At 42.8% G+C, this 27,446-nt stretch overlaps 1 protein-coding gene across 5 annotated transcripts in view; it reads left to right on the top strand.

Moving 5' to 3' along the window:
- The window catches only part of CHN1 (chimerin 1), a 227,390-nt gene that overhangs the window by 196,697 nt on the left and 3,247 nt on the right, over positions 1-27,446 (top strand). For all 5 annotated transcript variants that reach the window (XM_066281004.1, XM_066281005.1, XM_066281006.1 and 2 more), the window contains 4 exons: positions 8,884-8,968; positions 17,369-17,542; positions 18,284-18,361; positions 23,243-23,380. In XM_066281004.1, the coding sequence (XP_066137101.1) occupies positions 8,884-8,968; positions 17,369-17,542; positions 18,284-18,361; positions 23,243-23,380 (475 nt within the window). The remainder of the gene's footprint in view (positions 1-8,883; positions 8,969-17,368; positions 17,543-18,283; positions 18,362-23,242; positions 23,381-27,446) is intronic.

Consider the following 27,446-nt stretch of genomic DNA (forward strand, 5'->3'; position numbering starts at 1 on the left):
AGACTCTTCTGGTCAACTAGGGCTGCATTTGCTCCCTCATAATTGGCCTTCCCCTTTACCCTGGCATTCACTTCCCCTTTCTCCCCTCCTTACTCATCACAGAATCGGTGAAGTAAAAGGACCACAGTAGCCTTATTCTGGTGGGTGACTATAAACAAGAATGTAGATTGGATAAACTATATATATTAAAATCAACAAAGATTTGTCAATTACACCAGAGATGCGATTAAGAGAATCACAGAGCAACTTGACCCTACCAGCCAATGGCCTGGGAAAATAGACTAGCTCTAGATAGGATGCTAGCAGAGTAAGGTGGAGTATGTGTTATGATTGAAACCCAGTGTTGTATCTACGTCCCCAATAACACAGCCCCAGACAGTACTATGACCAAAGCCTTACACGGACCAACCACCTTAGCAGATGAATTAGCCAAAAACTCAGGTATAGATGACCCCTTTGCTGATTTAATGGAACAGTGGTTCAGAAAATGGAAAGGATTAATGACCTCTGTATTTACCTCCCTGATAATTATTATTGAAATCTTGATTCTTATGCTGCATCATCCCATGTGCTCAAGGCCTAATTCAAAGACTGATCTGGAGGGCCATAACCAAGCAGAGCCCTCCCCCTTCCTCTAAGCCAGTGGTAGTCAACCTGGTCCCTACCGCCCACTAGTGGGCATTCCAGCTTTCATGGTGGGCGGTAGCGGAGCAACCAAAGTATAAATAAAAAGATAAATTTAACTATAGTAAGTTGTTTTATAAAGATTTATTCTGCCAAACAGCGAAAATAAAGTACTTGGTAAGTAATTATTATTATATGCTTTAAGTTGCTGTAACTCTGCTTTATAAATTTTAAAAAGTAAAGTTTACTTCCCTATTTTATAAATCACCATTACTATGGAACCAGTGGGTGGTTAGAAAATTTTACTACTAAAAGAGATACAAAAGTGGGTGGTAGGTATAAAAAGGTTGACTATTCCTGCTCTAAGCAGATGCTAGTAATGAACACCTGTGACCAGAGTCAAAGTCTGCCTACCAAATTTGAAGAAAAGAATGGACACATATAAGGAATAGAGGGGATTGAAGAAAATGTTTACTTCATTCCTTTCCTCAACCAATTCTCAACCCCCTTCATCCGGATTCCTCCAATCAGGGGGTGGAAGAAGAAACAGCTAGCTTCACCATTCCCCCAGTCTCCTTTCTCCCATCATCATTTTTTTCCAACCATTCTCCAACCCTCCTTATTTAGTTAATGATATTCCCATCTCTCCCTTTCCCCTTGGCTTGACTGTTTAAACTAGCCAGTCGAGAAAGAGTAAGATTGTTTGGTCAACAGTCCAGCCAGTGGAGTGTAACCCAGCAGCCTAGAGCCTGTGTTAGGAATAAAAACAGAATGTGCTCTCTGCCCCGCACGCGTGCTGGCTGGCCTTTCGCTAGCAGCAGCACGGCCCTCTGCAGAAGTGATTCAAGTTGCCTTGCCAAGGTATTTTGTCTCCACAAGACTTGCTTCATTTCCCCTCTAACACACATTAACTCAGCTGTAATTTTAGAGATATATGTCTCTCAGAGGGATAGGGGTGGTTAGAGGGGTAAAAGTAGGCTGGGGCGGGGATAGGTAGGTGCTCAAGGAAGCCATAAGGAAATTTAATATAGAATTATTGTGAATGGGTTGTGTGAATGGAATTGACATGTTTACTTAAGGTATTCTATACAACAGTCAAAAAACCTTTTTATAATGTTGCTCAGGTGGGAGCGGAACTAAATTATTATGTTGCCCTTGTAGGTGCCCTACTAGTGAAGTAAGACTAGTCTTGTTATATAGTCTGATCATATTTTATCATTTTTTTTCCTGTAGTTACCGATGTTTAAGGGGATATCATTGATTTGTGCCATGACTTCTGTATGTCTAGCAGGCTTTTATGCTATCTCCCTCAATTTTGAACAGTCTTCTCACTCTTGAAAGATTATATCACCGATTCTCTGTCATTTGTGATCTTTTTCAAAATGATATTTCTGTGTTAACCTCGTGTGTGGTTAAGTTGTGCCCCCAGAGCCCCTGTGGACTCTCCCCTGCATGATTAGCTGTGGCAGCTCTCAGTTGTAGAAGCTCTTAGCACCTGGGCCCCCCACCAGCTACACAGTGCCTGCAGGAACAAAGTCCCCCATTCTGACTTCTGCTGGCCCCGGGGGTGCTCCTTCTCTTATTCCTGGCACTCGCCTGCTCCAAGCCTTGCTTACAGCCTTGTTTTACAGCTATCACTTGGGGCATCCATTCTGCCTTCCCTGCATTCCTTCAGGACGGGAGGAGTTGGCAGCCTGGTGGCAGTGCTGTGGCTCAGCCAGACCCCAACTGCAAATTGGTAGAGATTTTTCTCAAGAAGTAAGGCCACTAGTAGTTCTGACTAGATTTAACTAAGTACCAGGAGGTATGCCTTGACACTAAGGACACTCCTATTATAAGTACCCCCTTCCCACCTGTTGTTTCAGGGAACCCTTGTACCACTTTATTTGTCGCTAATGATCGTAGCCAATATTATTAACTGAAGTGGCAAAATTAGGACCAAAATTCTAAATTTCAAATCCTTTGGATCAAAATTAAGCTATCTTGATGAAACTAAAATTGATTACTTAAAAGAGTATATTCTGGTTGCCCTAAAGATAAGAAGGGAAAAATGCCTTTCCTGCCCAGCTGCCTGCCTACCTACATTTCTTTCTTTTGGTTTTGATCATCTGCTCTCTCGCTTCCGTGCCCAGTGCCATGCTGGAGAACTGACTCATCAGAGCCTCCCCAGTGAAGAGCGGCAGCTGAAATGTCATCCCCACCTTCCGAAGCAAAAGTTCAGTTCCCCTAATGTTCTCATCGCCTCCAGCCTCGTTTGCATTTGCAGAAGGCTTTGCAGGCAGTGTCCTGGGCTGTTTGTATTCATGCTTATTCTAGAAGTAGTGGTGTGGCTTGGAAGGGATAATGAAGAGAGGCTGTATTGTTTTTCTTTTTCCATGGAGTGCATTTTTTCCCACTGTTTCTAATTACTGACGTTCAAACTTTAGCTGTAAATGTCAGAAACATGAGGGGAAGGAGAAGCCAGGGTGTGGGTCAGGATAACAGTAGGTCCAGTTGAGAATGGCTTCAGTTTTTACCTAGGTCAGTGCCCGGAAGACACACAACCCTGTGCCACGTGGGCCCCCCAGTAGTCCTCCCATCTCTCTCTGTGTCTGTCTTTTGCAGTCTGGTTCTGGCCAGTGCCTGCTCTGTGACAGACCCTATTGAGGTCTGGTAATGAATCCGGCCTTTCACCTCTGTGTTTAAGGTGATTAACGTGAACGTTGCTGCTCACGGGTAAAAAGCAATCCCAAATGTCATGGTAATAAAGTTGTCTTTTTTCCAGTTGCAGAAGAGAAGAGAGCTTTAAAACTAGTTGCTATGACCTTTGTTCATGAACGTATAGTTCATGCCATGCACCTGGCCACTTTCATTTGTCAAGATGTATCAAGCCCTTTGGAGGTGGCCTAGAAAAATGTCTGTGGTCACCTTACAAGGTTGCTTTGCTCAGGACTGTCCCTGACCGCATTAATAATGTTTATGCTGAAGCTGATTGCTCTTTTGGATTATCTTACCAAAACACCCTTTCTAAAGGAATCCTTTCCCAGTAAATTGACTGGTTTAAGTAACTCTAAGGAAGAAGTATCGGTAAGTATAAAGGAGTTGATGTTTCCCACCTAATAAAGCCAGTGTATATTATCAAGGTTGTACAGTAAACAGCAGAAACGGGCAGCTTCTGTATGTGGGAAACACTCACTAAAGACTAGTGATGTCATAGGATAAAGTAAGACACTATTAACAGCTTGTTCATTGATCACAAGTCTAGTCTACTGCCCGTCAGCTTCAACTATAAGAAGCAGGCAAGAAGCTAGAAGTTTGTTTTTTTTAAGGCCTTGAAAATAGATGATACATTTTCTTGCTATACCTCCAGTGCTAGCAAAGTTCTCTTAACAGATTTACTCCTTCATATCTAAGAATCAGTGAGTAGAGAAGAGAGAAGGGAGTGAAGAAGGAGGAAGATGGGAAAACCAAGACACAAACTTAGGAAAACATACAAGTCTGGAGCCATTTCAAATAGAAATCCTATTAAAACGACATGGAACATGTCCCTTAATGTGTGTCAATTGGTTGTGTCTGTTGTAAAGACATTAATAATCTTGATTTCCTGAATGCTGACCAGCTGCAGGTCACTAAGGGCCGTCTATTACATTATGGGGCATTCCAGGCAAAATCTCTCATAATCTAAGGCGTTGGGCTAAGCCATGGCCCCTTGAGAGCCACTTGAGACCTTTCTCCCAGATGCCACCCTGGGTTTTTCTTAGCATCCTCTTAAGCAGAAAGAATCCACAAGGTGCAACTTTTAATCTTTTAATTATATTGTGAAAGCCCATTACATTCTGATTTAGTCATTTTAAGACAGGTAATCAAAATATAACCACATGTAGTAAACAGAGTTGTCAGGGGTCAGCGCCCGTGAGCCTTGTCTGCAGGGACAGCACCTGTTTCCCTTGTGCTGGACAGATTGAGCAGTGCAGCCAAGAGCTAGCATTGTCCATTCGAGTTTTCCGAGATCTCTTTCTGAATTGGTGAAATATGTGATATAAACATCGCTGATTACGTGAAACTGCACGCAAAATAAAACATTTAAAGCTCAGAATCAGCACAATCATCCTTTTAAAAAGCAAGTATTTATCACTTTTTCTCCAATGCCCTCGACACTGTTAGAGTACAACTTAGTGTCATTCAGGAAGAAACGTTTCCGAGTCCAGTGGCCTTTCTCTGAGTTCTGGCACGTTCCAGTTCCTACTCCCCACTTTCCCCAGCCTTCCCGTTCGCTTAGTGGATGAACTGACGTCCTAATACACAGACTAGAGTGTGAACTTCTGAGCCTTCTGGCCTCCAGGCCCCCCAACACTCCTACACAGCCATCACCCCCGTTTTGTTCTTTTCCTAACTCAGAGAAGGGAGAAAGGAGTTTTCCTCTTACTCTAAGCTCATCCCTTTGCCTTACATCCCGTCTCTGTCTGACACCTTCAGAAACCTTCCTCCCCGAGTTCCCGCCTCTTCCTCAGAAACCTGCAGCCAGCCGTTCCCTTCCCTTTCACATTTCCCTTTCACATTTCCCTCCCACCTCACTTCCAAACCTGGTACTCCCGCTAATGCCACCTCCCCCAGACCCAACCCCGAGACCCTGATGATTCTGCCTTTTAGGTAACTCTTTATCGCTTCCTCTCGGTCCCACTGCCGAAGCTGGGACCCACACCCCCTCTTACCTGGACCCCTGCACAGCATTCCCCCAGTCGGTGTTCTTCCAGCCTCCCCCATGCCTTGACGGTGTCACCTTAAAAATCTTCAGTGGCCTTGCATTGCTCACTCGGCTAAGTATAAAACTTGTAGGCATGGAAAAGGCCTCTCATCTCCTGCCATGCCGGTCATTCCCACCCACCCTTCCTGGGAATTCTCTCAACAGCCTTTCCTAATGTGTCCTCCAACACACATGCGCCCACAGGTCACCTGGCGGATACTCACCCTGAAGCCTCGGCTCTGGGGTTACGTCTTGAGCCCGAGCAGTGCCCCTCTCTCAGCTCCCCTCAGACTTGGTAGACACTTTCAGGAGAGCGTTTTCACAGTGTATGAAATGGGAGAAGCCCTGGCCGGTTGGCTCAGCAGTAGAGCGTTAGCCTGGCGTGCGGAGGACCCGGGTTCGATTCCCGGCCAGGGCACACAGGAGAAGCGCCCATTTGCTTCTCCACCCCTCCTCCACGCCTTCCTCTCTGTCTCTCTCTTCCCCTCCCGCAGCCAAGGCTCCATTGGAGCAAAGATGGCTTGGGCGCTGGGGATGGCTCTGTGGCCTCTGCCTCAGGTGCTAGAGTGGCTCTGGTCGCAACATGGCGACGCCCAGGATGGGCAGAGCATCGGCCCCTGGTGGACAGAGCGTCGCCCCATGGTGGGTGTGCCGGGTGGATCCCGGTCGGGCGCATGCGGGAGTCTGTCTGACTGTCTCTCCCTGTTTCCAGCTTCAGAAAAATGCAAAAAGAAAAAAAAAAAAAAAAAGAAATGGGAGAAACCTGCCATGCGTTCTTTCAGGCAATATCCTTTTCATCTCTGTATATGTCATCACTTAATAAATGTTTATGAATAATAAAAATAATTAATGAATGACATCTCTTTTGATAACCTCTAGGGACATAAAAAAGAAAAAAAGGGTGCAATATTCAGTTTTTACAAATGCAATCCAGTGTCATGGAGCCATAGAGGTCACAAAACACTTCTAGTCCCTTCCTATTAACCTGATCAACTATCCCGAGATCTGACAAGCTTGAAGTCAGTCTGTATCCCAAAGACTCCCTAAAAATAACTTCACAATTCTCTAGCTGTTTATGTATGATTCTGTAACCTTGTTTCAGAGTCAGTGCTGTCTAGTTCACTCATTCCCCTCAGAGTAAAGCAAGATTGCATCCTTGGTCCAGTTTTCTTCAGTCAGAGGAACACGGACAGACACAGACATCACAGACCATCTGAATGTTGATCTTGGTCTCTGCTTCAGGAACTCCGGGAAATGCTTTCAATTTACAGACTCTGAGCATCATTAACAATACAGAAGCAACTGTATCTGCATTCCTGACACTTTTCCATAAAAGACATAAAAGGGATTATGGCCTTGTTTTCAAAATCAGCACGATGTTTTGTGCTCAAGCTCACTTGACAATAGACAGAGTTACAAGCACATACATACTTGGAATGAGCCCCAGGTTAGCCATTGCAGCCTTATGTGGATATTTTTGGCAGTAGTAGTATTTTGAATTCTGATATGCCATATTTGATTCTAATATGTACTCTTTTCATTTTAACATCTCTGAAATTGGCTTTTATCTTATAATCAGTGGGTTGTCATAATTGACATGGTTTTTGTAAATAAATATATAGGGTGGCGCAAGGATAGGTTTACAGTTGTGATGTGAGTACATGAAAGTTTATTGTATTATTATTTATTACTGTATTGTTTTCCATATGAATAATGGTGAACCTACTTTTGGCCCATTCTGTGTGTGTCTTACGTTTGGTGTAAAAAGTTAGTTTTGTGTTTATAAAACTACATATCTATCTCTCAAAATCATTTCTTTAGTTTCTGAGATCTATTTGACATAATTAGGACAGTAAAAACAATTTCAGCTTTGAATTTCATTTTTTGCACTAGCTATTTTGGTAGATATTTATGTTGGAACCACATTGTCACACTCCGGTATTCATTCTCTTGAATTACTGTTTCTGCAGGAGGAAATCATACAGAAGAAATGACCTCAAGTAAATGTAATCTGATACACAGTGGCTTACTTGTTCCCTTGCCCTTTTAACTTATTTCTTAAATGTATTTTCAGCAAATATCTGCTCAGAAATTGTAGTATTACTGATATTCATTTTTTTTTCTTTTATTCTGTAATGTTTGGGGTTTGGATCAGTTGCTTTTCTATTTTACTAGTATTTTTTCATCCGAGTTAAGGTAGAATGCGTCCTCTTTCCTACATAGAAAAGTCTGTAGGTATCAGCATTGAACCCTTTTCTTCTTTGGGTTCCTTTCTTACGGATGAAGGAATCAAATACAGTGTAACCTTGATAAATTTAAATGATTACTCACTAATTCCTGTGCTAAAGCAAGGGTCCTAACTGTAGTTTCTAAAATATATTCTTTCCCTTTGCTAACATAGTAAATATCAAACAGTTCTGAAAAGAAATTGGCCCTTTTTGATGGTTCAGTTGTGACTGGTCACTAAGTATCAACATCTGTGGCCCTGTCTGTAGTCACAGAGGACACTGCCCCCATCCTTCCTCATGCCACAGTGCTCGGAAAATGCTGCTGTTTGTATGACACGCAGATGAGGCTGCTGCATACAGCTGAACTCATTGGTTGGAAAACACCAATATAGAAATTATTTTCTCTTTTTTTTTTCCTGAAGTTGGAAACGGGGAGGCAGTCAAGACTCCCGCATGCGCCCAACCGGGGTCCACCCTGCATGCCCACCAGGGGGTATTGCTCTGTTACAACCAGAGCCATTCCAGCACCTGAGGCAGAGGCCACGGAGCCATCCTCAGCGCCCGGGCCAACTTTGCTCCAATGGAGCCTCAGCTGTGGGAGGGGAAAAGAGAGACAGAGAGGAAGGAGGGGGGAGGGGGGGAGAAGCAGATGGGCGCTTCTCCTGTGTGCCCTGGCCAGGAATCGAACCCGGGATTCCTGCATGCCAGGCCGACGCTCTACCACTGAGCCAACCAGCCAGGGCTTAGAAATTATTTTCAAAAGTAAATTTCAGCCTGACCAGGCAGTGGCGCAGTGGATACATTTTCAGACTGGGATGCAGAGGACTCAGGTTCGAAACCCCGAGGTGGCTGGCTTGAGTGTGGCTTCATCTGATTTGAGCACAGCTCACCAGCTTGAACCCAAGGTCGCTGGCTTGATCAAGGGGTCACTCAGTCTGCTATAGCCCCACGGTCAAGGCACATATGAGAAAGCAATGAACAACTAAGGAGCTGCAACGAAGAATTGATGCTTCTCATCTCTCTCCCTTCCTGTCTCTCTGTCCCTCTCTCTCTTTCTCTGTCACAAAAAAATAAGTAAATTTCAGAAGATTTGTTTGATTTATCACCAGTTCTAAAACAAAGAGGAAATCAGACTCTAAAAGGAATTTTAACTGCTTGTCAATTCCACTCAACTGTTTTTGCCAAATGTAATCATGTCATACCTCTTTGGTACTAACTATGGCTTGTATGTACATTAGCACTTTGACAGCAAACAATCTGCCCACCTATGTGTTTCCCTCTGGCCACTTTGTCACTGCTCTTTTTCAGGTCCATACATTCAGAGGGCCGCACTGGTGTGAATACTGTGCCAACTTCATGTGGGGTCTCATTGCTCAGGGAGTGAAATGTGCAGGTAAGAGCACTCTCCTACTTTATTGAATAAGCTCTGATGGATGTTACGATGAGATTTGCTGTTATCCACAAGGGGCTGAATCCTGGTTTGCTCTTAACACACATGCAGTAGTCTGGATTTTCAGGCAGCCATTTTGGAAATTGATATTTTATCTGCCCATAACCTTGTACTTAATGAACTGCAGACTAGGGATCTGGTATTATTAGTCCCTTAAAAAGAGAGAAGTCAGCTTGTTCAAAAAGTCTGATAAAAGTAGATAAAAGTGATACAGTTATATTTAACTGTTGCCTTTGATGTTGCAGGAACTAAATGTATAAAAATGATTTTTAAAAAAGCATGATACAAGGACCTATGATTGTTGCCTTGGAAACTGAATTTTAAAGATAACTTGTTAAGCTGAATTGTCCTTGCTAAATTTTTGTGAAATTGAAGCATTAAAAATCTGAATTTATTTTCAAAGAGGGTTACCAAATTCTGAAAAACCACTTAGTCACCAGTATTTTGTTTGTGACATTTTGAAATTTTTGATTATGCCAAGTCTGTTTTATAAAATATGACCATAGTATTTTTAGATTTAAATTTAAAAACTTTTAATATTTATACATAGAGAAATAAACAACTCAGTCCTGGCTGGTTGGCTCAGTGGTAGAGCGTCGGCCTGGCGTGTGGAAGTCCTGGGTTCGATTCCTGGCCAGGGCACACAGGAGAAGCACCCATCTGCTTCTCCACCCCTCCCCCTCTCCTTCCTCTCTGTCTCTCTCTTCCCCTCCCACAGCCAAGGCTCCATTGCAGCAAAGTTGGCCCAGGTGCTGAGGATGGCTCCGTGGCCTCTGCCTCAGGCACTAGAATGGTTCCGGTTGCAACAGAGCAACGCCCCAGTGGGCAGAGCATCACCCCCTGGTGGGCGTGCCAGGTGGATCCCTGTCAGGTGCACGTGGGAGTCTGTCTCTCTGCCTCCCCGCTTCTCACCTCAGAAAAATACAAAAGAAAAAAGAACCCACTCATGGATTAATTGAAATGCTCTATGAAATAAATGGTCATTCACGTCATGTGAAATTCATTTTTATGTAACAACTATACAGAGTATTGGCCATTTATTCAAACTACCCTAAATTCTGGCATAAACTTAAAGATAATCGCTTAAATTTTAAATGCATAGTGTTTAGTCATAGCAGTTTCTTTCTGTTATTTAAATCATAAAACTGAAAAATAACTTTTTACATGTCGTTTAGCATGAAGCTTAACACTAAAAGCGTATATTAAGAGTAAAGTATTTCAAAATGGTAACTATAATAATTCTGTCTAATCTATCATTGTAAAAATCCACATTTCTATGGCATGATTTTTAATGGAATCTTTTTGTTATTCATTATGTATAGAAACTTCTGGGGTCTGATTTTTCTTATTTTTTAAGTTGCATTTTTGTTGAATAACAAGGTGTAGTGTGCACTGAGCGTTCATGTTACAGATTGCCCTTCTTTCAGCTGTTAGTCCCTTAGTATCACTAAGATATTTCTAGTTCCAGGCATGCATCACTAGCCACATCTTTTCAAGGACCTACCAGAGGGAGGGATAAGAATTCCCAGTGTGCTGACTTTGACCTGCACAGAGGTGTCCATTAGGAGAGCCTCAGCTCAGATCCAGTCTAACTCCTCCCGGGATGACCGCCCCATTACGAGTCTCTGCCCAGAGAGTAAATGAAACCATCGTGATCGTCCTGGTCAGTGGTTACCCAGAGTCAGGATGAGGACCTGTCATTGGGAAGGCTCTGGGTGTGCCTCTGAGCTGGACGGGAACGCTGTGGAACAGAAAGTATTTATAAAGTGGGGGTGTTCAGACCAGCTACACTGTTGTGGTTTTTTTCTGTTGGTTTTTTTTTTTTTTTTTTTGTATTTTTCTGAAGTTGGAAACGGGGAGGCAGTCAGACAGACTCCCTCATGCGCCCGACTGGGATCCACCCGGCATGCCCACCAGGGGGTGATGCTCTGCCCATCTGGGGCGTCGCTCTATTGCAACCAGGGTCATTCTAGTGCCTGAGGCAGAGGCCACAGAGCCATCCTCAGCGCCCGGGCCATCTTTGCTCCAATGGAGCCTCAGCTACGGGAGGGGAAGAGAGAGACAGAGCGGAAGGAGGTGGGAGGGTTGGAGAAGCAGATGGGCGCTTCACTTGTGTGCCCTGGTCAGGAATCGAACCTGGGACTCCTGCATGCCAGGCCAACGCTCTACCACTGAGCCAACCGGCCAGGACCTGTTGTGGTTTTTTAAAGGCAAACGGAATGGTCTCCCCACCTTCTCAAGGAACGGTGGTCTCAATGAGCCGGAGTTCCCTTGATGACACAGCCTTGACCATCTGAGACTCTGCAACAGTTTCTTAGACACTTTTTGACTGTCACTAACTTCAAAGCTTTTCTTTTAGTGGAGTGTGTATCACTTACTTTTTGAAACAGTGAAGGCCATTACATAAGAATTCTGAGTCAGCTAGAAGAGAACAGCACATACGAATAATCTTTAGCAGCATGCTACATTCCCAGATCGTGTCTGGAGAAGAGTTTTGGAACACACACGATAGTAATAGGAAGAAAAGGAGGAAGAAAAGGACTCCCTGCAGCCTGCAGCCGCCTGCCTCAGCAACCCCGAGCAAAGGCAGAATTGAAAGAAAAGCCTTGAGGAGACTCTTCATTGTTTGTTATATTTTGTCCTTAAAAGCATTATTCTATGCAGTTTGAACCATATTAATGTGTAATATATTGATAAGAACAGGTCCGCTTGGGTTTTTTTAAATGTGGAAGGTTCAGATTTGAATTAGTTCTGTTTTCTACAACTTATTACATTTGTATTGACAGTGGGATTCTTGGACATGAAGTGGCTCAACTTGACCTTTGAGCCACCCACTTTATCTGAAACAATACAAAGAATTGAAAATTTAAAGAGAGAGATTAACTGGTAGGCTGAATCATGGCTCCCCCAAAGATTTCTACTTCCTAATCCTCGGAACCTGTGACTGTATTACCTTTCGTGTGATGAACTTAAGGATTCTAAGATGGGAGAATTTCAGGGCTGTCGGGGTGGGCCCTGTGGAATCACTATCACAGGGTCATAATGAGAGGGAGGCAGAGGCAGAGAAAAGCTGTAAGGACAGAAGCAGAGGTCAGAAAAGAGACAATGCTATGCCTCTGGCTTTGAAGTTGGAAGAAGGAGGTCGTGAGCCAAGGAATGCAGGCAGCCACTAGAAGCTGGAAAAGGCAAAGGGAAGCAACAGATTCTCCCCTCGGGCCTCCAGAAGGAACTCGGGCCTGCCAGCACCTTGATTCCAGCCCAGGGCGGCTGGTTTTGGACTTGTGACCTCTAGGACTGTAAGATGATAGACTCGTGTTGTTTTAAGCCACTAAGCTTGTGGTAATTTGTTACAGCAGCAATAGGAAACTCGTGTACTAGCCAGTGAATATTAATGCTATTACTTCCAAAGAAAAATGGCAGGCTTACTGCCTGTCAGAGAAGAGATGCATTTATCTGCTTTTGATCCCTAAGACAGCTTGCTTTGTTCTGGTTTCTTTTCTCAAAATCCACCAAGGCAAAGCTTATCAGGAATTTTTAAAGGAGTGTTTGCCCAAAGCAGCAAGTGTGTATCTCACCACCCCCGCTTTTTCTTTTTCACATTATATGAAATGTTGGGTGGTGGTGTAATCACCAGACTGGCAGAGCTGCTGGAGGAATCAGACTGAATCCAGCTAATGGCAGGCAGGCTATCCAAACCTCAGGCCTGCTACTAAGCATTCCACAGCCGAGGACAACTGAGCGAGCAGCAGGGCCAGTCGTGAGCACCAGTCATCACAGACAAGAGCTTTTCAAACCCCACCACACAAGGTTCCATAGTAGCCGCATGTTGTCTCCTCTCCCAGCATCTCCCTCACCTTCTTTACAGTGAGTAAAATGATGTTACAGGAGAGGATCTAACTGTGATGCTCCTCCTACTAAAATATTTATGAGGGAAGTAGGTAGCCTTTAAGAGTCAAGTTCAAATGATCATCACTGCTCAGATAGAATAGTTCCTCAAACCACTATTCCCTTCTTTATGAAATATGTGTAAGTTTATGGATTAAAGCTGTAGTTTTCAACCTTTTTACACTTGGGGTGAAAATAAAATTATTTTGGAGACCACTAAGGCAAAAATCACCCTGAGCATAAAAAAAATTGACTTAAGGTCAAGCTCACTGGGTCTGTAATCTTCATACAACATCAGAGTGGTTAATTCTTTCATGAACTGGAATGAAATTCCTGGTGGGCCAGTCCGCAGGCCAGCAGCTGAAAAACACCGGGCTAACGTAGTCTGTTGTTATTACTGTGTAACCATTGAGATGGCCAGACAGCCCTGCCACCGAAAAGACTATTCCACCAGCATTTCTGAATTGTTTTCATTTTATCCTCCCCAGAATAGTCTAAGAAATTAGCCAGATAATTTTGTTGTAAATCAGACATATCAACTTAGAATTGGTTATTTATTAAAGTGACTTCATTTTTCCAGTGTATAGTCATTATTGCCAGCCCCCAAAAGGAAATAGCAGCTGATTCTTCCTAATAATCAAATGTATTCATTGCTTCAAATATGCAAGCATTTAACTTCTAGGTTGAAGAAAGGAAGTAGAAGTAATGTCTTTTTATTTTAACTACTGCGCTGATTGACTATACAAGAAGTCATGTTTGTCCTTGTAAGCCAGCAAGAAAGTAGTTAAACTTGCTTAAAACTGTCATGTAGCCCCTTTTATTTATTTATTCATTCATTCATTTTAGAGGGGGGGGGGAGAGAGAGAGGGAGAGAGGGAGAGAAAAGGGGAGGAAGAGCAGGAAGCATCAACTCCCATATGTGCCTTGACCAGGCAAGCCCAGGGTTTCGAAATGGTAACCTCAGTGTTCCAGGTCGATGCTTTATCCACTGCACCACCACAGGTCAGTCTGATTGAAAGTATTTTCATAAGTATCTCAGAGAACAAGGTATTTGTCTTCATTTTGCTTATGTGATTTCTAATGTACACTGTATGAGAAATAGGTTATTCCTGCTTTTCTTGAATGGAGAGTGGGTGAGGGGAGATAATTAAGAAATATATTTAAAACCAGAACTTTTATTTGCAATCATTTAAAATATGAGCACTCATATAAAAGAGTGATTACCTTTAATTTCAAAATACATTAACATTACCCCTTAATCCTATCAATAGAATGTAAATACCAGCCATTTATTTCAAAAAATAGATTTCTGTGCTTTCTAGATAATAAAGCATACATTATGGTTTTTCAGAGAAATCAAGCCCAAGAAAATCTAAGTAGCCTAACTAGTAATTTTAGTAATACCAACAGTTTATTAATAAAGGACAATAAAATGTGATCTGAAGCTTTTATTCTTTCTTTCATATATTTATTATATGCTTATTAACTTGAATAATTGAGAGGGGGAAATGTGGTTTAATTGTAACATAAAAATAACCTACCAAACCAAGAGATGCAACAAATGAAATGATCTTTTATGGACATTTTTCGTTTATAGTATAGATCTTCCCTGGGAGGAATGGAACTATATAGGAGTTATATGATGTTAATAAATAAATATGAAAACCAAATAAAGTCTTAATAGCAAATTGAAATATTGATACACTGCTAGGCCTTGAAGCAATTTTTAGAGCAAGTTCAGAGCTGGTATATTGCACTGGGAACTTAAGGGTATAAAGATGCTTTATTTTATTGACTTTGCCCTATCCTTTGGTCTTCTGAAGGACTTTTTTATCCAGTCCTGCCAAAAACTTTGCTTTTGACATTTACTTATAAAATTAAATACAATAGCCTGACCAGACAGTGGCGCAGTGGATAGAGCATCGGACTGGGATGTGGAGGACCCAGGTTCAAGACCCCAAGGTCGCCAGCTTGAGCATAGGCTCATCTGGTTTGAACAAAGCTCACCGGCTTGGACCCAAGGTCGCTGGCTCGAGCAAGGGGTTACTCAGTCTGCTGTAACCCCACAGTCAAGGCACATATGAGAAAGCAATCAATGAACAACTAAGGTGTCACAACGAAAAACTAATGATTGATGCTTCTCGTCTCTGACTCTCTGTCTCTATAAAAAAATAAATAAAAAAATTTAAATACAATATATTGTCCTATAGTCTAGGTGGAAGAAGGAATATCACATTTAAAAAAACATTTTCTTCTCCCTTAAATACCTAAATCTAAGCTTGGTCATCACTTTACACGGTTTTCAGAGTCACAAGTTATTTGGGCATTAGAGAAGAATTATGTGGGCACTAGAAAAACCTACGACCCATAAATACCAACAAGCACTGACAAAAATAATCCCAAGGAAAGCTTGCTCTTCCTAGCCAAAGCCCTGGGGAAAGGCAGCCCACCCAGAGAGAAATCTTAGGGCCCTGCTGATATTTATAATGAGAGATAACCCTAAACATTCAAAGGGAAAGTGTTAATATTAATATCAGACCATTAGTGCCATTCAGATGTTTTGATATTATGAGGCTGCATCAAAATTATGCTATTTTACTTCCTACTGGAATTCCATGCAGAGTTTATGCAAAGGGAGAGAGTATGACAAAACAAGAATATAATGGGTAGGTTTTATCACTGCTTTTTTAAAGGCTTTGCCAAATCATTTATATATCTTATATAAATATCAATAAAATATAGCAGTGTCTTTTAAACTCAAGTATATACAACACATAATGGGCACAATATACATGACTGAATAAGAGATGAGAGTAGCAAATTCACCTGCAATCCTAAAAACAGTAACTGAGAGCACCTGGTGTAGCACTGGTGCAGTAAGTCGGTGTGTATCACTTAGTGGGAGAGCATAGGCTGGGAATCAGGAAGCTGAGCTTTAAATCTCAGTTCTGCCTCTTTCTGGTGAAGTAATTCTGTTTTACTGTTCTTGTGACATGACATTGGGATAGGTTGTCACCAGCAGCCCTTTCCAGCTGGACCTGTGACCTCTGTGCATACACTTCAAACGTATGAGGCACATCCACATTATTATTAGATTATGAAGCTTTGCTGACTTTTACACTTTGAAAATACTATGTAAGAGTTTTTCCATTTTCCTCACAATGATAATAATAACAAAATTCCCTGGACAAATTAATACCATATATATATATATATATATATATATATATATATATATATATCAACTATCAGAAGACTCAAAGTTGGAGAAAGAAGGAAGACTGACTAGGGACCTCAGGACTCAGGGAACTCAGCAGTGAGTTGCCTCGTGGTGTTTTAGGATTTATTTTCTTTTTTAACATCCTGTGTTCCAGCCTGGGCACTAGAGAAACTCACAACCCATAAATGCCAACAGGCACGGACAAAAAGAAATCCCAAGCGAAGTCTGTTCTTCTAGCAAAAGCCCTAGGAAGAGTGTAGTTCAGTTGGCAATCTTTTAGCCACACCTACCATTCTCCAGCAGAATCACAAAGCAGAGGGGTAATCTCAGTATAGGCAGTGTGGGTATAGGTGTTATAACCATGGACTTGAGAATCATCTGCAGGCTTGAACCTCAACTCCCTACGTAGTAAATGCACAACCTTGGGTAAATTACTTAACACCCTTGTGTTTGGTTTTGTCAGGTTTATAAAAGAATAGTAATAGTACCCATTTCATATAGTTTTGTGAGTTTAAAAGAAGTAAAAAATGTAAAGCACTTGGAATAGTGTTTGGCATTAGTAAGCTGGTGATAATAGTAGTTACAAATAATAACTATAGCTATTTTTAGCTACTAGATCAACTATATATTATATACTATATAAAGGATTATGAATAGATATAAATATAAGCAGCACGATTTTATTTATTGATTTCAAAGAGAGAGAGAGAAAAACAGAAACATCCATCTGTTTCTGGATGTGCCCTGACCGGGGATCGAACCAGCAACCTTTACATACCGAAATGATACTCCAGCCAACGGACCGATCCAGTCAGGGCTAAGCAACACCATTTTAAGAAGGCCCCAGGATACTGTTTGGAGGTCCAATTCTACCTCATAAAATGCAATTATATTACACAATTTTAATGTAATTTTTAATAAATGGGTAAAATTTTAGTTGGCTATTGGTATAATATTACATTTTATAACATTTAAACATTAATTTGGTTGCTTTGGTTTAAGTTGGTATTCTTCTGAGATCATATAGCAAGTAAATGATGAAACCCGAGTTAGAAGTTTGACTTTCTGACCTAAACCTCAAAACAATTGCAAGAGAAGAGATGGGAAGAACAGGAGCCGCTGGAATCTAGTTCCCTTTCAAATCTAATTAGAGCTCGAGTGTCTTTTGCAAAAAGAAACAGTCCAGAATGCTCAAAACTCTAAAATAATAATGGTTTCTTTCTTCATCTTGCTTTTAGATTGTGGTTTGAATGTTCATAAGCAGTGTTCCAAGATGGTCCCGAACGACTGTAAGCCAGACTTGAAACATGTCAAGAAGGTGTATAGTTGTGACCTCACAACACTCGTGAAAGCCCATATCACTAAGCGGCCAATGGTAGTGGACATGTGCATCAGGGAAATCGAGTCCAGAGGTGAGACGGTTCAGAGCAACTGTAATTCACCCCGAGTACGCGTCCTACTGCTGTTTCGGGTGCCTCACTGCACAACCTGGTTGTCTACTGAAAGTTTAAGGGGAGTGATGTCAGATGACAAAGGACAGGAAAGTCTGAAATAAGTTAACAAATGAACAGCTTGATTTTAAGGTACAGTTAGGTATATTTAACCAGGTAAGGACTATGCCTAAAAGTATATTTATGGATGACGTTTCCAGTCTGTAAAAGTTAACATACAGATACCAATTCACTTTTCAGATTTTATATATTTTTCTTGGGTCCAAGAAGCAAAGGTGTAATGCTCTATTAAAACTATCCTAGGCCAAAAACCAGAGCAGCACCCTAATTATTCCTTCTCACTTGGGAAATATTGCTACAGGCCTATTAATATAGTTTATCTTAGTCTTCTGTTACATAAAAGAACTTATGGTGTAATTGAGGTGATGAATTATTTCCCTTAAGATTTAACATATTTGATCTAATTAGACAAAATGATGGGCCAGATTACAAATAGCCAGGTGACAGTACATAAGAGTTAAAGAACTGTGAACGAAATGATTTTATTTTAGGAGAAAAGTGTGAAGAGGTTTCTAAACATGTATATTTTATCATTCTTTCTGACATATTCTTTCCCCAGCCTGAAGTAGAGCAGGAAGTTAACATTGGAAGAGAAGGTATGATTGCGGAGAAACTCACCAGCTGCCTTGCTTCCCCTTGCAGGTCTTGATTCTGAAGGACTGTACAGAGTCTCAGGGTTCAGCGACCTGATTGAGGATGTCAAGATGGCCTTTGACAGAGGTGCGTTCTTCAGCACGTTCAGTGACTCAGGGCAGTAATACTCGGCCAGAAAGGCACCGTTTCTTATGCCATTCTTTGCATTGCTTCTCTGAATCATTGATACTTGTTGTTATACCAAATAAAAAGACTTAGCTTATGACTTTTTAATTATTTTTATCAGCTTTAAGTATTAAACTGTTAAATTTCAAGGTGAGAAAGAAGCATAAAATTGAACTACATTATCAATATTTGAATATCCAAGGCCTGTCTATGTTCACCAAAATATTCGCAGAGCAGTTGAATTTACCAAAAGAGCATGGAGAAATAGGAGTGAGGGGATGTAAATCATTGCAGATCTCTGATTTCGCAAGTTTAAGTGGCCCATCTAACTTTGCATCCTCCTCACCAGCTTTGACCGAGCGAGGACCAAGCCCTGACTCTTATGTCAGGGACAAGAAGCTGAGAGGAGCTGAGGACCCTCTGACATAGGACCCATGCTCTGTGGAAAGAGGGGCCCAAACAAGAGCTCAGTGGGGCTTATTGTCTTTAATTTCTTTTTCCTTAGGTGAGAAGCGGGGAGGCAGAGTGACAGACTCCTGCATGCACCCTGAGTGGGATCCACCTGGCAAGCCCCCCCCCCCATGAGATGATGCTCTGCCCAATATGGGTTGTTGCTTGGCAACTGAGCTATTTTAATACCTGAGGCGAGGCCATGGAGCCGTCCTCAGTGCGCAGGGCCAACTTGCTCCAATGAGCCATGGCTGTGGGAGGAGAAGAGAAAGAAACAGAGAAGGGAGAGGGGGAGGGGTAGAGAAGCAGATGGGCGCTTTTCCTGTGTGCCCTGACTGGGAATCGAACCAGGGATATCCATATGTCAGGCCAATGCTATACCACAGAGCCAACTGGCCAGGGCTATTGGCTATTGTCTTTAACTTTTAAATTTAGATTTGTTTCCATGGTTCTCCAGTTTGTCTTAAAGTACTGGGATAAAGTGGTACCAAAGAAGATCTGTAACCTAGAAGTAAAACAGAACGAGAGTGGCGATCTTTTTTTTTTTTTTTTTTTTAATTAGAGGGACAGATAGGGACAGACAGGAAGGGATAGAAATGAGAAGCAGCAGTTCTTTGTTGCGACACCTTAATTATTCATTGGTTACTTTCTCATATGTGCCTTGACTGGGGGGCTACAGCCTAGCCATTGACCCCTTGCTCAGGCCAGTGACCTTGGGCTTCAAACCAGTAACCACGGAGTCACGTCTATGATTCCATGCTCAAGCCGACGACCCTGCACTCAAGTTAGATAAGCCTGTGCTCAAGGCAGTGACCTTGAGCTTTTGAACCTGGGCCCTCTATGTCCCAGTAAGACGCTTTGTCCACTGTGCCACCACCTGGTTAGGCGAGACTGGTGATCTTTTAAAGAACCTCTTTCCTTTGCAAATATATATTTCTAGTTCCATTACATTCCTCTCTCATCACATTCCTCTCCCATCACAAAGTTCTTAACAGCCAACAGAGGCAGAAGACAAAAATAAATTAAGTAGTATTATCAACCTGGTATGAGGAAACCTAGGCCATCCTGAGTATTTGATAAAATCAGAGAAGATGAAGAACAGTTAATGGTATGTTAAATCCAAATAAACATCAAGAATAGTCCCGAATCAATGCATAATTGAAGGTCAAAGAGGGCGCCCCCTAGAAGGTAGCAACTGAGCATGTTTATGCCTAGCCACTGGCCGGGACTCTCCAAAGTAACTCACACTGACAAAGAAACGGAATTGTTTCCATGGGGCCCAGAAAGCAAATAAATGGCAGATTCATCTCATTAAAAATACAAGGCAATCTTTCTGTGCTCTGGAAACAGTAATAACAGACTTGAAAAATCTCGAAGAGCTCACCTTGGCTCCATATAGCCACATGCTTGGGGCCAGATAATCACATCCAGGAGACTTCATAACCCTGAAATGATGAGATCCACGGGGAAGAGGCAGGGTCCACAGAGTGCTAGACTGAGCTCATTCGATTCTAGGGTCAGAGTAAAAAGGCAGAATTTGGAAATCTTCACTTAGGAGATAGTCGCTGAATGGAACACTAACTCCTCCAAGGTCAGCATGTGCCATTATAGCCTTGCTACGTTTTAGCTTCGGGTAGAACAGCAAATATTTATGTGACCAGAACAGTGAGAGGTCCGTGGGAAGGTCAGAGCAAATAAAATACCCTGAGCTCCCTCCTCAAGAGCTCCACCACAGGAAAGCCCAGTCTGGGTGCAAAGTCAAGGACTGAAAGTAATAAAGCAGTCAGGGGACAAAAGACCTTACAGTCTGTGCTGTGCAGTAGAACCCTACTTAGAACGTAATATGTAGAAATCAAGTTACAGAATGTATTTATTTACTTTAAAATTGATGTAAGAGAATCTATATTCTTTTCAAAAAGCAGATTTTAAAGGAACTAGTTTAAGAATGATGTACATAGTGAGTCCCAGAGTGTTAGAATTTCAGGCTCCTACCTTTTTAAAATCTATTTTCCATTGATTCATTAACTCAAAAGCATTTATATAACAGCTACTGTGTGCCAGGCACCAACTTCCCTGCTTTACATACAGCAGTTAACCATGTGCACTTGGTCCTTGTGCTCAAGGATGCTCACATAAATAATTACACAATGGTTATTCATTTTATTGTAATAAATTCCATTAGAAAAATATTAATAATAGGAACTTAACCTAGTCTGTTAGGGTTGGGAAGGATACTGGGGATCAAAGACGCTTTACCAAAGAACATACATCTGTGCATGTATGCTGAAGTTCAGAGGATGACTAGGGGCTGGCTGTGTATTGGTTGAGTAGCAAAGAAACAGAATATGTAAAGGCCCAACAACAGAGGGGTCTGTGCAAAGGCCCTGAGGCTGACCTTTCAGGGCACTCAAAGGTGCTGTGGCTTAGAGAAGAGTAGCTGAAAGGAAAGTGGACTGAGGTGTAATGCTGTGTTTCTGAACCTCTGATCTGTGGACCAGTGCCGGTCCACCAGAAATTTCATGATGGTCTGTAAAAGAGTTAACCACCCTGATGTTGTATGGAGATTATAGCTCCATTGGTTATAGATATATAGGTGGTTGAAAACACTGATGTAATGAACACAGTATTTTAAAAAGAATTATCTGAATAGTAGAAGATTCTCAGACCAACCTCCAAATTCTGTTCAACACCATCATGTAGCTGAACTGTAAGAATTGTAACTGCACTCTCCAACCCCAAAATTGTACTATATCCAATAATGAGAAAAGCATACTTGAAACCTGGATTCTCATAGAAAAATACAGAAGAGCTTGACCTGTAGTGGCGCAGTGGATAAAGCCTCGACCTAGAATGCTGAGGTCACCAGTTCAAAGCCCCGGGCTTGACCGGTCAAGGCACTTACTAGAAGCAGCTATGAGTTGATGCTTTCTGCTCCTCCATTCTCCCAACCCCTGCCTTTTTCTCTCCTCTCTTTAAAATCAATAAATAAAATCTTAAAAAAGAAAAATACAGAAGGAACTTTTTTTTCTGAGTAAAAATGTTGACAGAGGCGATCTTGCCTTTGTCATTTTTCTACCCTCCAATGCCCTTTTCCAGGTCTGTAGACCCCTGGCACCTACATGCTTCCCCAAGGTCCCCCCAAAGCAGAATCTCCATTTGTACTGTCACTGCATATGATTTCAGCTCAAATGGGAAAGTTAGGCACTGACGATCTAATTCACACTCAAATGTGAGTGTCTGACAGGCCAAGGTATTTGCATTTTAAAAGAGCCTGCTTAAAAAAAGAAAAGAAAAAGAAAAAGCCTTTAGAGTAGTTTTACCAAAAAAAGAAATTGAACGGAAAGTACAGTTTTGCCATGTCACCCCTCCCCTCATTCTCTGGCCCCTAACTTCCACCATTGACATCTTCATGTAGGAGTTCAAAACCAGCTTCTGAGTCTAGAAGGACAAAGCAATGCCACTTCCATTGAATTTGCTCCACTGCGCCCGTTTTTCTGCTCTCTATTCAGCAACCATGGCCCCCCCAAGGAACGTACCCAGGAGAACTCTGGCTGACGCAGGGCCACCTGCCCTAGGCCATCCTGACTGACAGGGAGAGAATTCTTTGACTACACTGACTCAGTACCTTTTAAGCTGGGCTGTTATATTTCTCATTGGAAATAAATAATCTGACATTCTAAAAAAAAAACCAAGTGGAACAAAAGAAGTCTAGTTTAAGATCAAGCTCAAAGTAGATACTAATTAAATCTGTAGTAGATGAAAATTCAGGTATTTTAACTGAGGAAAGTACTAGCTGCATATGGGAGTGGGCAAGAGGCCACTCTGACAGATGGTCAGCTCTGCGTGAGAGTCTCAGGGCCCAGCACCTCGGAAACTCCTCCCCTTTGTATTTCAGCTCTAAAGATTTGTTTTGTTCTTCTCACCACCTCCTCTGCCCCCAGGACTCAGGCAGGATCCAGAGTTGTGTGTGGGCGCTGGGGGTGATTCAGAAGTACCCGAGTCAAAGCCCCGGCCAGGGCTGTTCTGTAAGCGAGGAGGGCCCTGTTGTTATTTTCACAGTCTCTCTGTTTATTTTAAAAAGAAAAAAGGCAATCCCACATTATTCTTCTAGGAATTCTCAAGGAGGCCATAAAATTTAAAAATATTTCTGTTAACCCCAGTCCCCTCCTGATTTTCTCTTTCATAATCAACACTGAAAAATAACTGCAGAATAGCAAAGTTGAAAAACCAGATTTTGCTTTTCATAGAAAATCAATCATTTCTATCACTTAGCATACTGAATTTGATGTTAAAAACTGAAGCACTGCTAATCCTTAAAATCTATACAGAAATATGTCATTTTAAAAAACATTATCATGAATCCAAATTTTTTTCTTTTCCCATCCTTCAAAGATGGTGAGAAAGCAGACATTTCTGTGAACGTATATGAAGACATCAACATCATCACCGGCGCGCTGAAACTCTACTTCAGGGATTTACCAATTCCACTCATCACATACGACGCCTACCCTAAGTTTATAGAGGCCGCCAGTAAGTATGAGCGCTCCTTCCGCACCCCACACGCCACTCTGTTCTCCTCTGCCCAGAAGCGTGAGTGCATTTTATGAAACACGTCCTCCTCGCTCCTCTCCAAGGTCAATATGCTCACGAGAATTTTGAGTGGTTCTCTAACGTAGGTTCTTTATGACTTCTACTGTCAGAAGCTCCTTTGCCGTGTGCTGACCCTCATTCTCCAAAGGAAGGCTTAGCACTTAGACCAGCGCTCCTTAGATCCAGACCAATACTTCATAAAATAAAATAAACTGCAAACCTAAAATTTAAAAAAAGGTAAACTATTTTGTTATTAGGTGCAGCAAGCATAAAAATTACTGTCAGATTTCAATAAAAGTTTCTGAATTCTTTCTCTCAATTTCCATACTTCTCCTGTGACGGAGCACGGAGTTTGGACACTGGCATTGGTCCATAGATCCGGCTGTAAGGGGCACTGTTTTATATCAAGAAGCTATTTTTTAAGTTCTAGTTAAGATGAAAAAGAGAAAAAGCAAAGGCTCATTTGCCAAATTTCATTTATAGTGCGAAAAAAAGATCATACCTGTAATTCATACTTCATTTTTTTAAAAGGGAATTCTTTTTTTTTTTTGTATTTTTCTGAAGCTGGAAATGGGGAGAGACAGTCAGACAGACTCCCGCATGCGCCTGACCGGGATCCACCCGGCACGCCCACCAGGGGCGACGCTCTGCCCACCAGGGGGCGATGCTCTGCCCCTCCAGGGCGTCGCTCTGCCGGAGCCACTCTAGCGCCTGGGGCAGAGGCCAAGGAGCCATCCGCAGCACCCGGGCCTCTTTGCTCCAATGGAGCCTTGGCTGTGGGAGGGGAAGAGAGACAGAGAGGAAGGAGGAGGGGGGTGGAGAAGCAGATGGGCGCTTCTCCTATGTGCCCTGGCCGGGAATCGAACCCGGGTCCCCCGCATGCCAGGCCAACACTCTACCACTGAGCCAACTGGCCAGGGCCAAAAGGGAATTCTTTTTTTTGTTGTTTGTTTTATTTTTTACAGAGACAGAGTCAGAGAGTGGGATAGATAGGGACAGACAGACAGGAATGGAGAGAGATGAGAAGCATCAATCATCAGTTTTTATTGTGACACCTTAGCTGTTCATTGATTGCTTTCTCATATGTGCCTTGACCACAGGCCTTCAGCAGACCGAGTAACCCCTTGCTCAAGCCAGCGACCTTGGGTCCAAGCTGGTGAGCTTTTGCTCAAACCAGATGAGCCCACGCTCAAGCTGGCAACCTCAGGGTCTTGAACCTGGGTCTTCCGCATCCCAGTCCGATGCTCTATCCACTGTGCCACCACCTGGTCAGGCAAAAGGGAATTCTTAATAGGTCTTAACTGTCAGCATTACCTTTTTTTTTTTTTTTAGAAAAGAAAGGCTATTTCTGTCATTTGCTTTTCTCTTAAAAAAATACATGTTGTCTTGATCTTTAAATAATATTACTTCCTTAGTAATGTTGATTTGCTTTTTGAGTTTGAAATTTCATGAAACACAAACTTTCCTTGTTTTTTTTTTTTTTTTGTATTATTTTTTTTCTGAAATTGGAAACGGGGAGGCAGTCAGACTCCCTCATGCGCCGGACCAGGATCCACCTGGCATGCCCACCAGGGGGCGATGCTCTCCCCATCTGGGGCGTCGCTCTGTTGCAACCAGAGCCATTCTGGCACCTGAGGCAGAGGCCACAGAGCCATCCTCAGCACCCGGGCCAACTTTGCTCCAATGGAGCCTCGGCTGCGGGAGGGGAAGAGAGAGACAGAGAGGAAGGAGAGGGGGAGGGGTGGAGAAGCAGATGGGCGCTTCTCCTGTGTGCCCTGGCCGGGAATCGAACCCGGGACTCCTGCACGCCAGGCCGACGCTCTACCACTGAGCCAACTGGCCAGGGCCACAAACTTTTCTTTTTAGTTTTCCCTTCAGAACATTTGTTGAGAATTCATGTGGTCAGTTCCATGGAGCCCTGATTTCTTGCAGGTCAGCTCAGAGGACAGCCATGAGAATTACCCTGACTTTTACAAGTTTTTGTGTTACGAGCCTGAAAGGCTCTAGATTCCTTCCGCAGGACTTTAACCCCTCTGATTTTGGGATGGATTTATTGCCGAGACTCTTGTTTTGTGTGGAAGACACTTCCTGCCAGAGAGAAGAGTCTGACTGACACTAATGTGAAATCTCTGGGCGCCCACTTGGCCGAGGGCTGGTCAGTCAGTCCACAGTTTGCTCTGGTTCCCAGGATAACCCTGCGGCCAACTCATGTTGTTAGGAGTCAAACTGAAACCTGGCTTCGTAGCTTAACCCAAGGGCATCCAATTAGTAGAGAACAAAGCAGTGATTCAAACCCATGTTCTGAACTCTACACACTACCTTATCTGCTGAGAAGAAAAGTCCAAGTTTTGCTTGCTGGATTTCAAGGCCTTTTGGCCCACCCTCCCAAATTACCTCACCCTCTGCCTCACACCACCCTGTGACTGAGAAAAATCTCTTCTCTTTATTCTTCCAAACCATTTGTCATTATTGTGGGATTTGTGAAAGAAACAGAGCTGTCCAAAGCAGTAGGCCCTCCATCTCACCCCTCAGGAGCTCTTGAAAACTCTTGAAAGAAACTTACCTAAATCAAGGTAGAAACTCCTTAAAATTTCAACTATATTCATGTGTGATTTCCATGTCACCAAAAAACCTATCATGATACTAATACCCAACATAAACGTGTGTTGTGCATGTTTGATAGTGATATAACTGTTTGTGGAGCACTGTGTCCTTGTACCTGTTTCTTCTAGCCGGAGTGTATCGTCCTTTAAATGCACAGACACAGCTGTATTCTTACCCACCTGCGCAGGTACGGAAGATGAGAGAAACTGATTTACAGAGTACTACAAGGTGCCAGGACTCAGGCTCAGCACTTTATATATGCACAATATTATATATTTTTGAAAGAAGATGTCATAGGATATAAGGAAACTGTCCGAGGGCCTGTTCCTGGAGGAGGTGGCACCGGCATTCAGACCCACATCTAACGTCAAAGTCCAATCTGTCCTGTCAGCACTGCCTGGGTCGCCTGACAGAACAGGGAACAGGAGACTGACACAGAGTGGGGAGGCAGGACAGGAAGCCATTCTCAATGAAGGAAGGCTTAGCTGACCCTTCCTGACACACGTGCCCTTGAACTTTTGTTTTTTGTTTTTAATCTCTAGCTTCTACAAAAACTTGGGCCATATTCTTTAGGTCTCCAGTATCTGTCATTCATTAGCATCCCTTGCCAACAACAGCAAAAACAATCCTCGTTCTTATTAAAGCTTTCTCCTGCCAAAGCTGTTTAGGCTCTGCTCTTGCAGCCTCCTTTGCAGAACCCTGCTGGTTGAGAGCTGGAGGGGAGTGGCCACGGGAAATGATAAAGGGGTAGAGGAGGCCAGGGCGCCCCATCCAAAGGCATAAGTTCCACACAACCTCCTGCATACCCCCGCATGGACCACCGAAGTCTTCTTTGCCCAGCCTTTTTCCTCGCTTCCTCTCCCCACCAAGTAAGAAGCCCCTGCTGTACTGTATATACTAAGGCCCAGAAGAGGTGCTCCCACGTGGCCTGCTCAGTGTCCCAGCTTTCCTGATGCTTCCTGACCACATTGCAGCGAGCGCTGCAGAGCTGAGCTCCGGCTAGCACCGAATCTGGAGCTCTTCCTCTGGCCCAGGGGTCTGAGAGCTCTGTTCCCAGAAGATCCCAGAGAAGCCGCATGACTCAGTGTATAACCTTGAGTGAGTCAGACACGGTCAGAAGTGAAATCCGGGGTTCTTTTTCCCAAGAACTTAAATGTCTTGCAGAGAAGCCTGGGAGTTAGAATTCCCTGAGTTTTTCTCTCAACTCTGCCAACTGATTCACCCCTTTTGCTTCGCTAAGTTTTATTCTTCTTGTACTTGAGTTTCTCTATAAAGAATTTAAAATTTAAAAAGAACTTTTAACTAGATCTTGCTATGGTTCAGAGTATTTATTCCCTGCCCCCTTCCACCCAGTGTCTACATTTCCAGATTCTTCCAGACCTTCCCCCAGTGCTGTTGCTTC

The sequence above is a fragment of the Saccopteryx bilineata genome, chromosome 5 (genome assembly GCF_036850765.1).
Source record: "Saccopteryx bilineata isolate mSacBil1 chromosome 5, mSacBil1_pri_phased_curated, whole genome shotgun sequence".
In the NCBI taxonomy this organism is placed as follows: Eukaryota; Metazoa; Chordata; class Mammalia; order Chiroptera; family Emballonuridae; genus Saccopteryx; species Saccopteryx bilineata.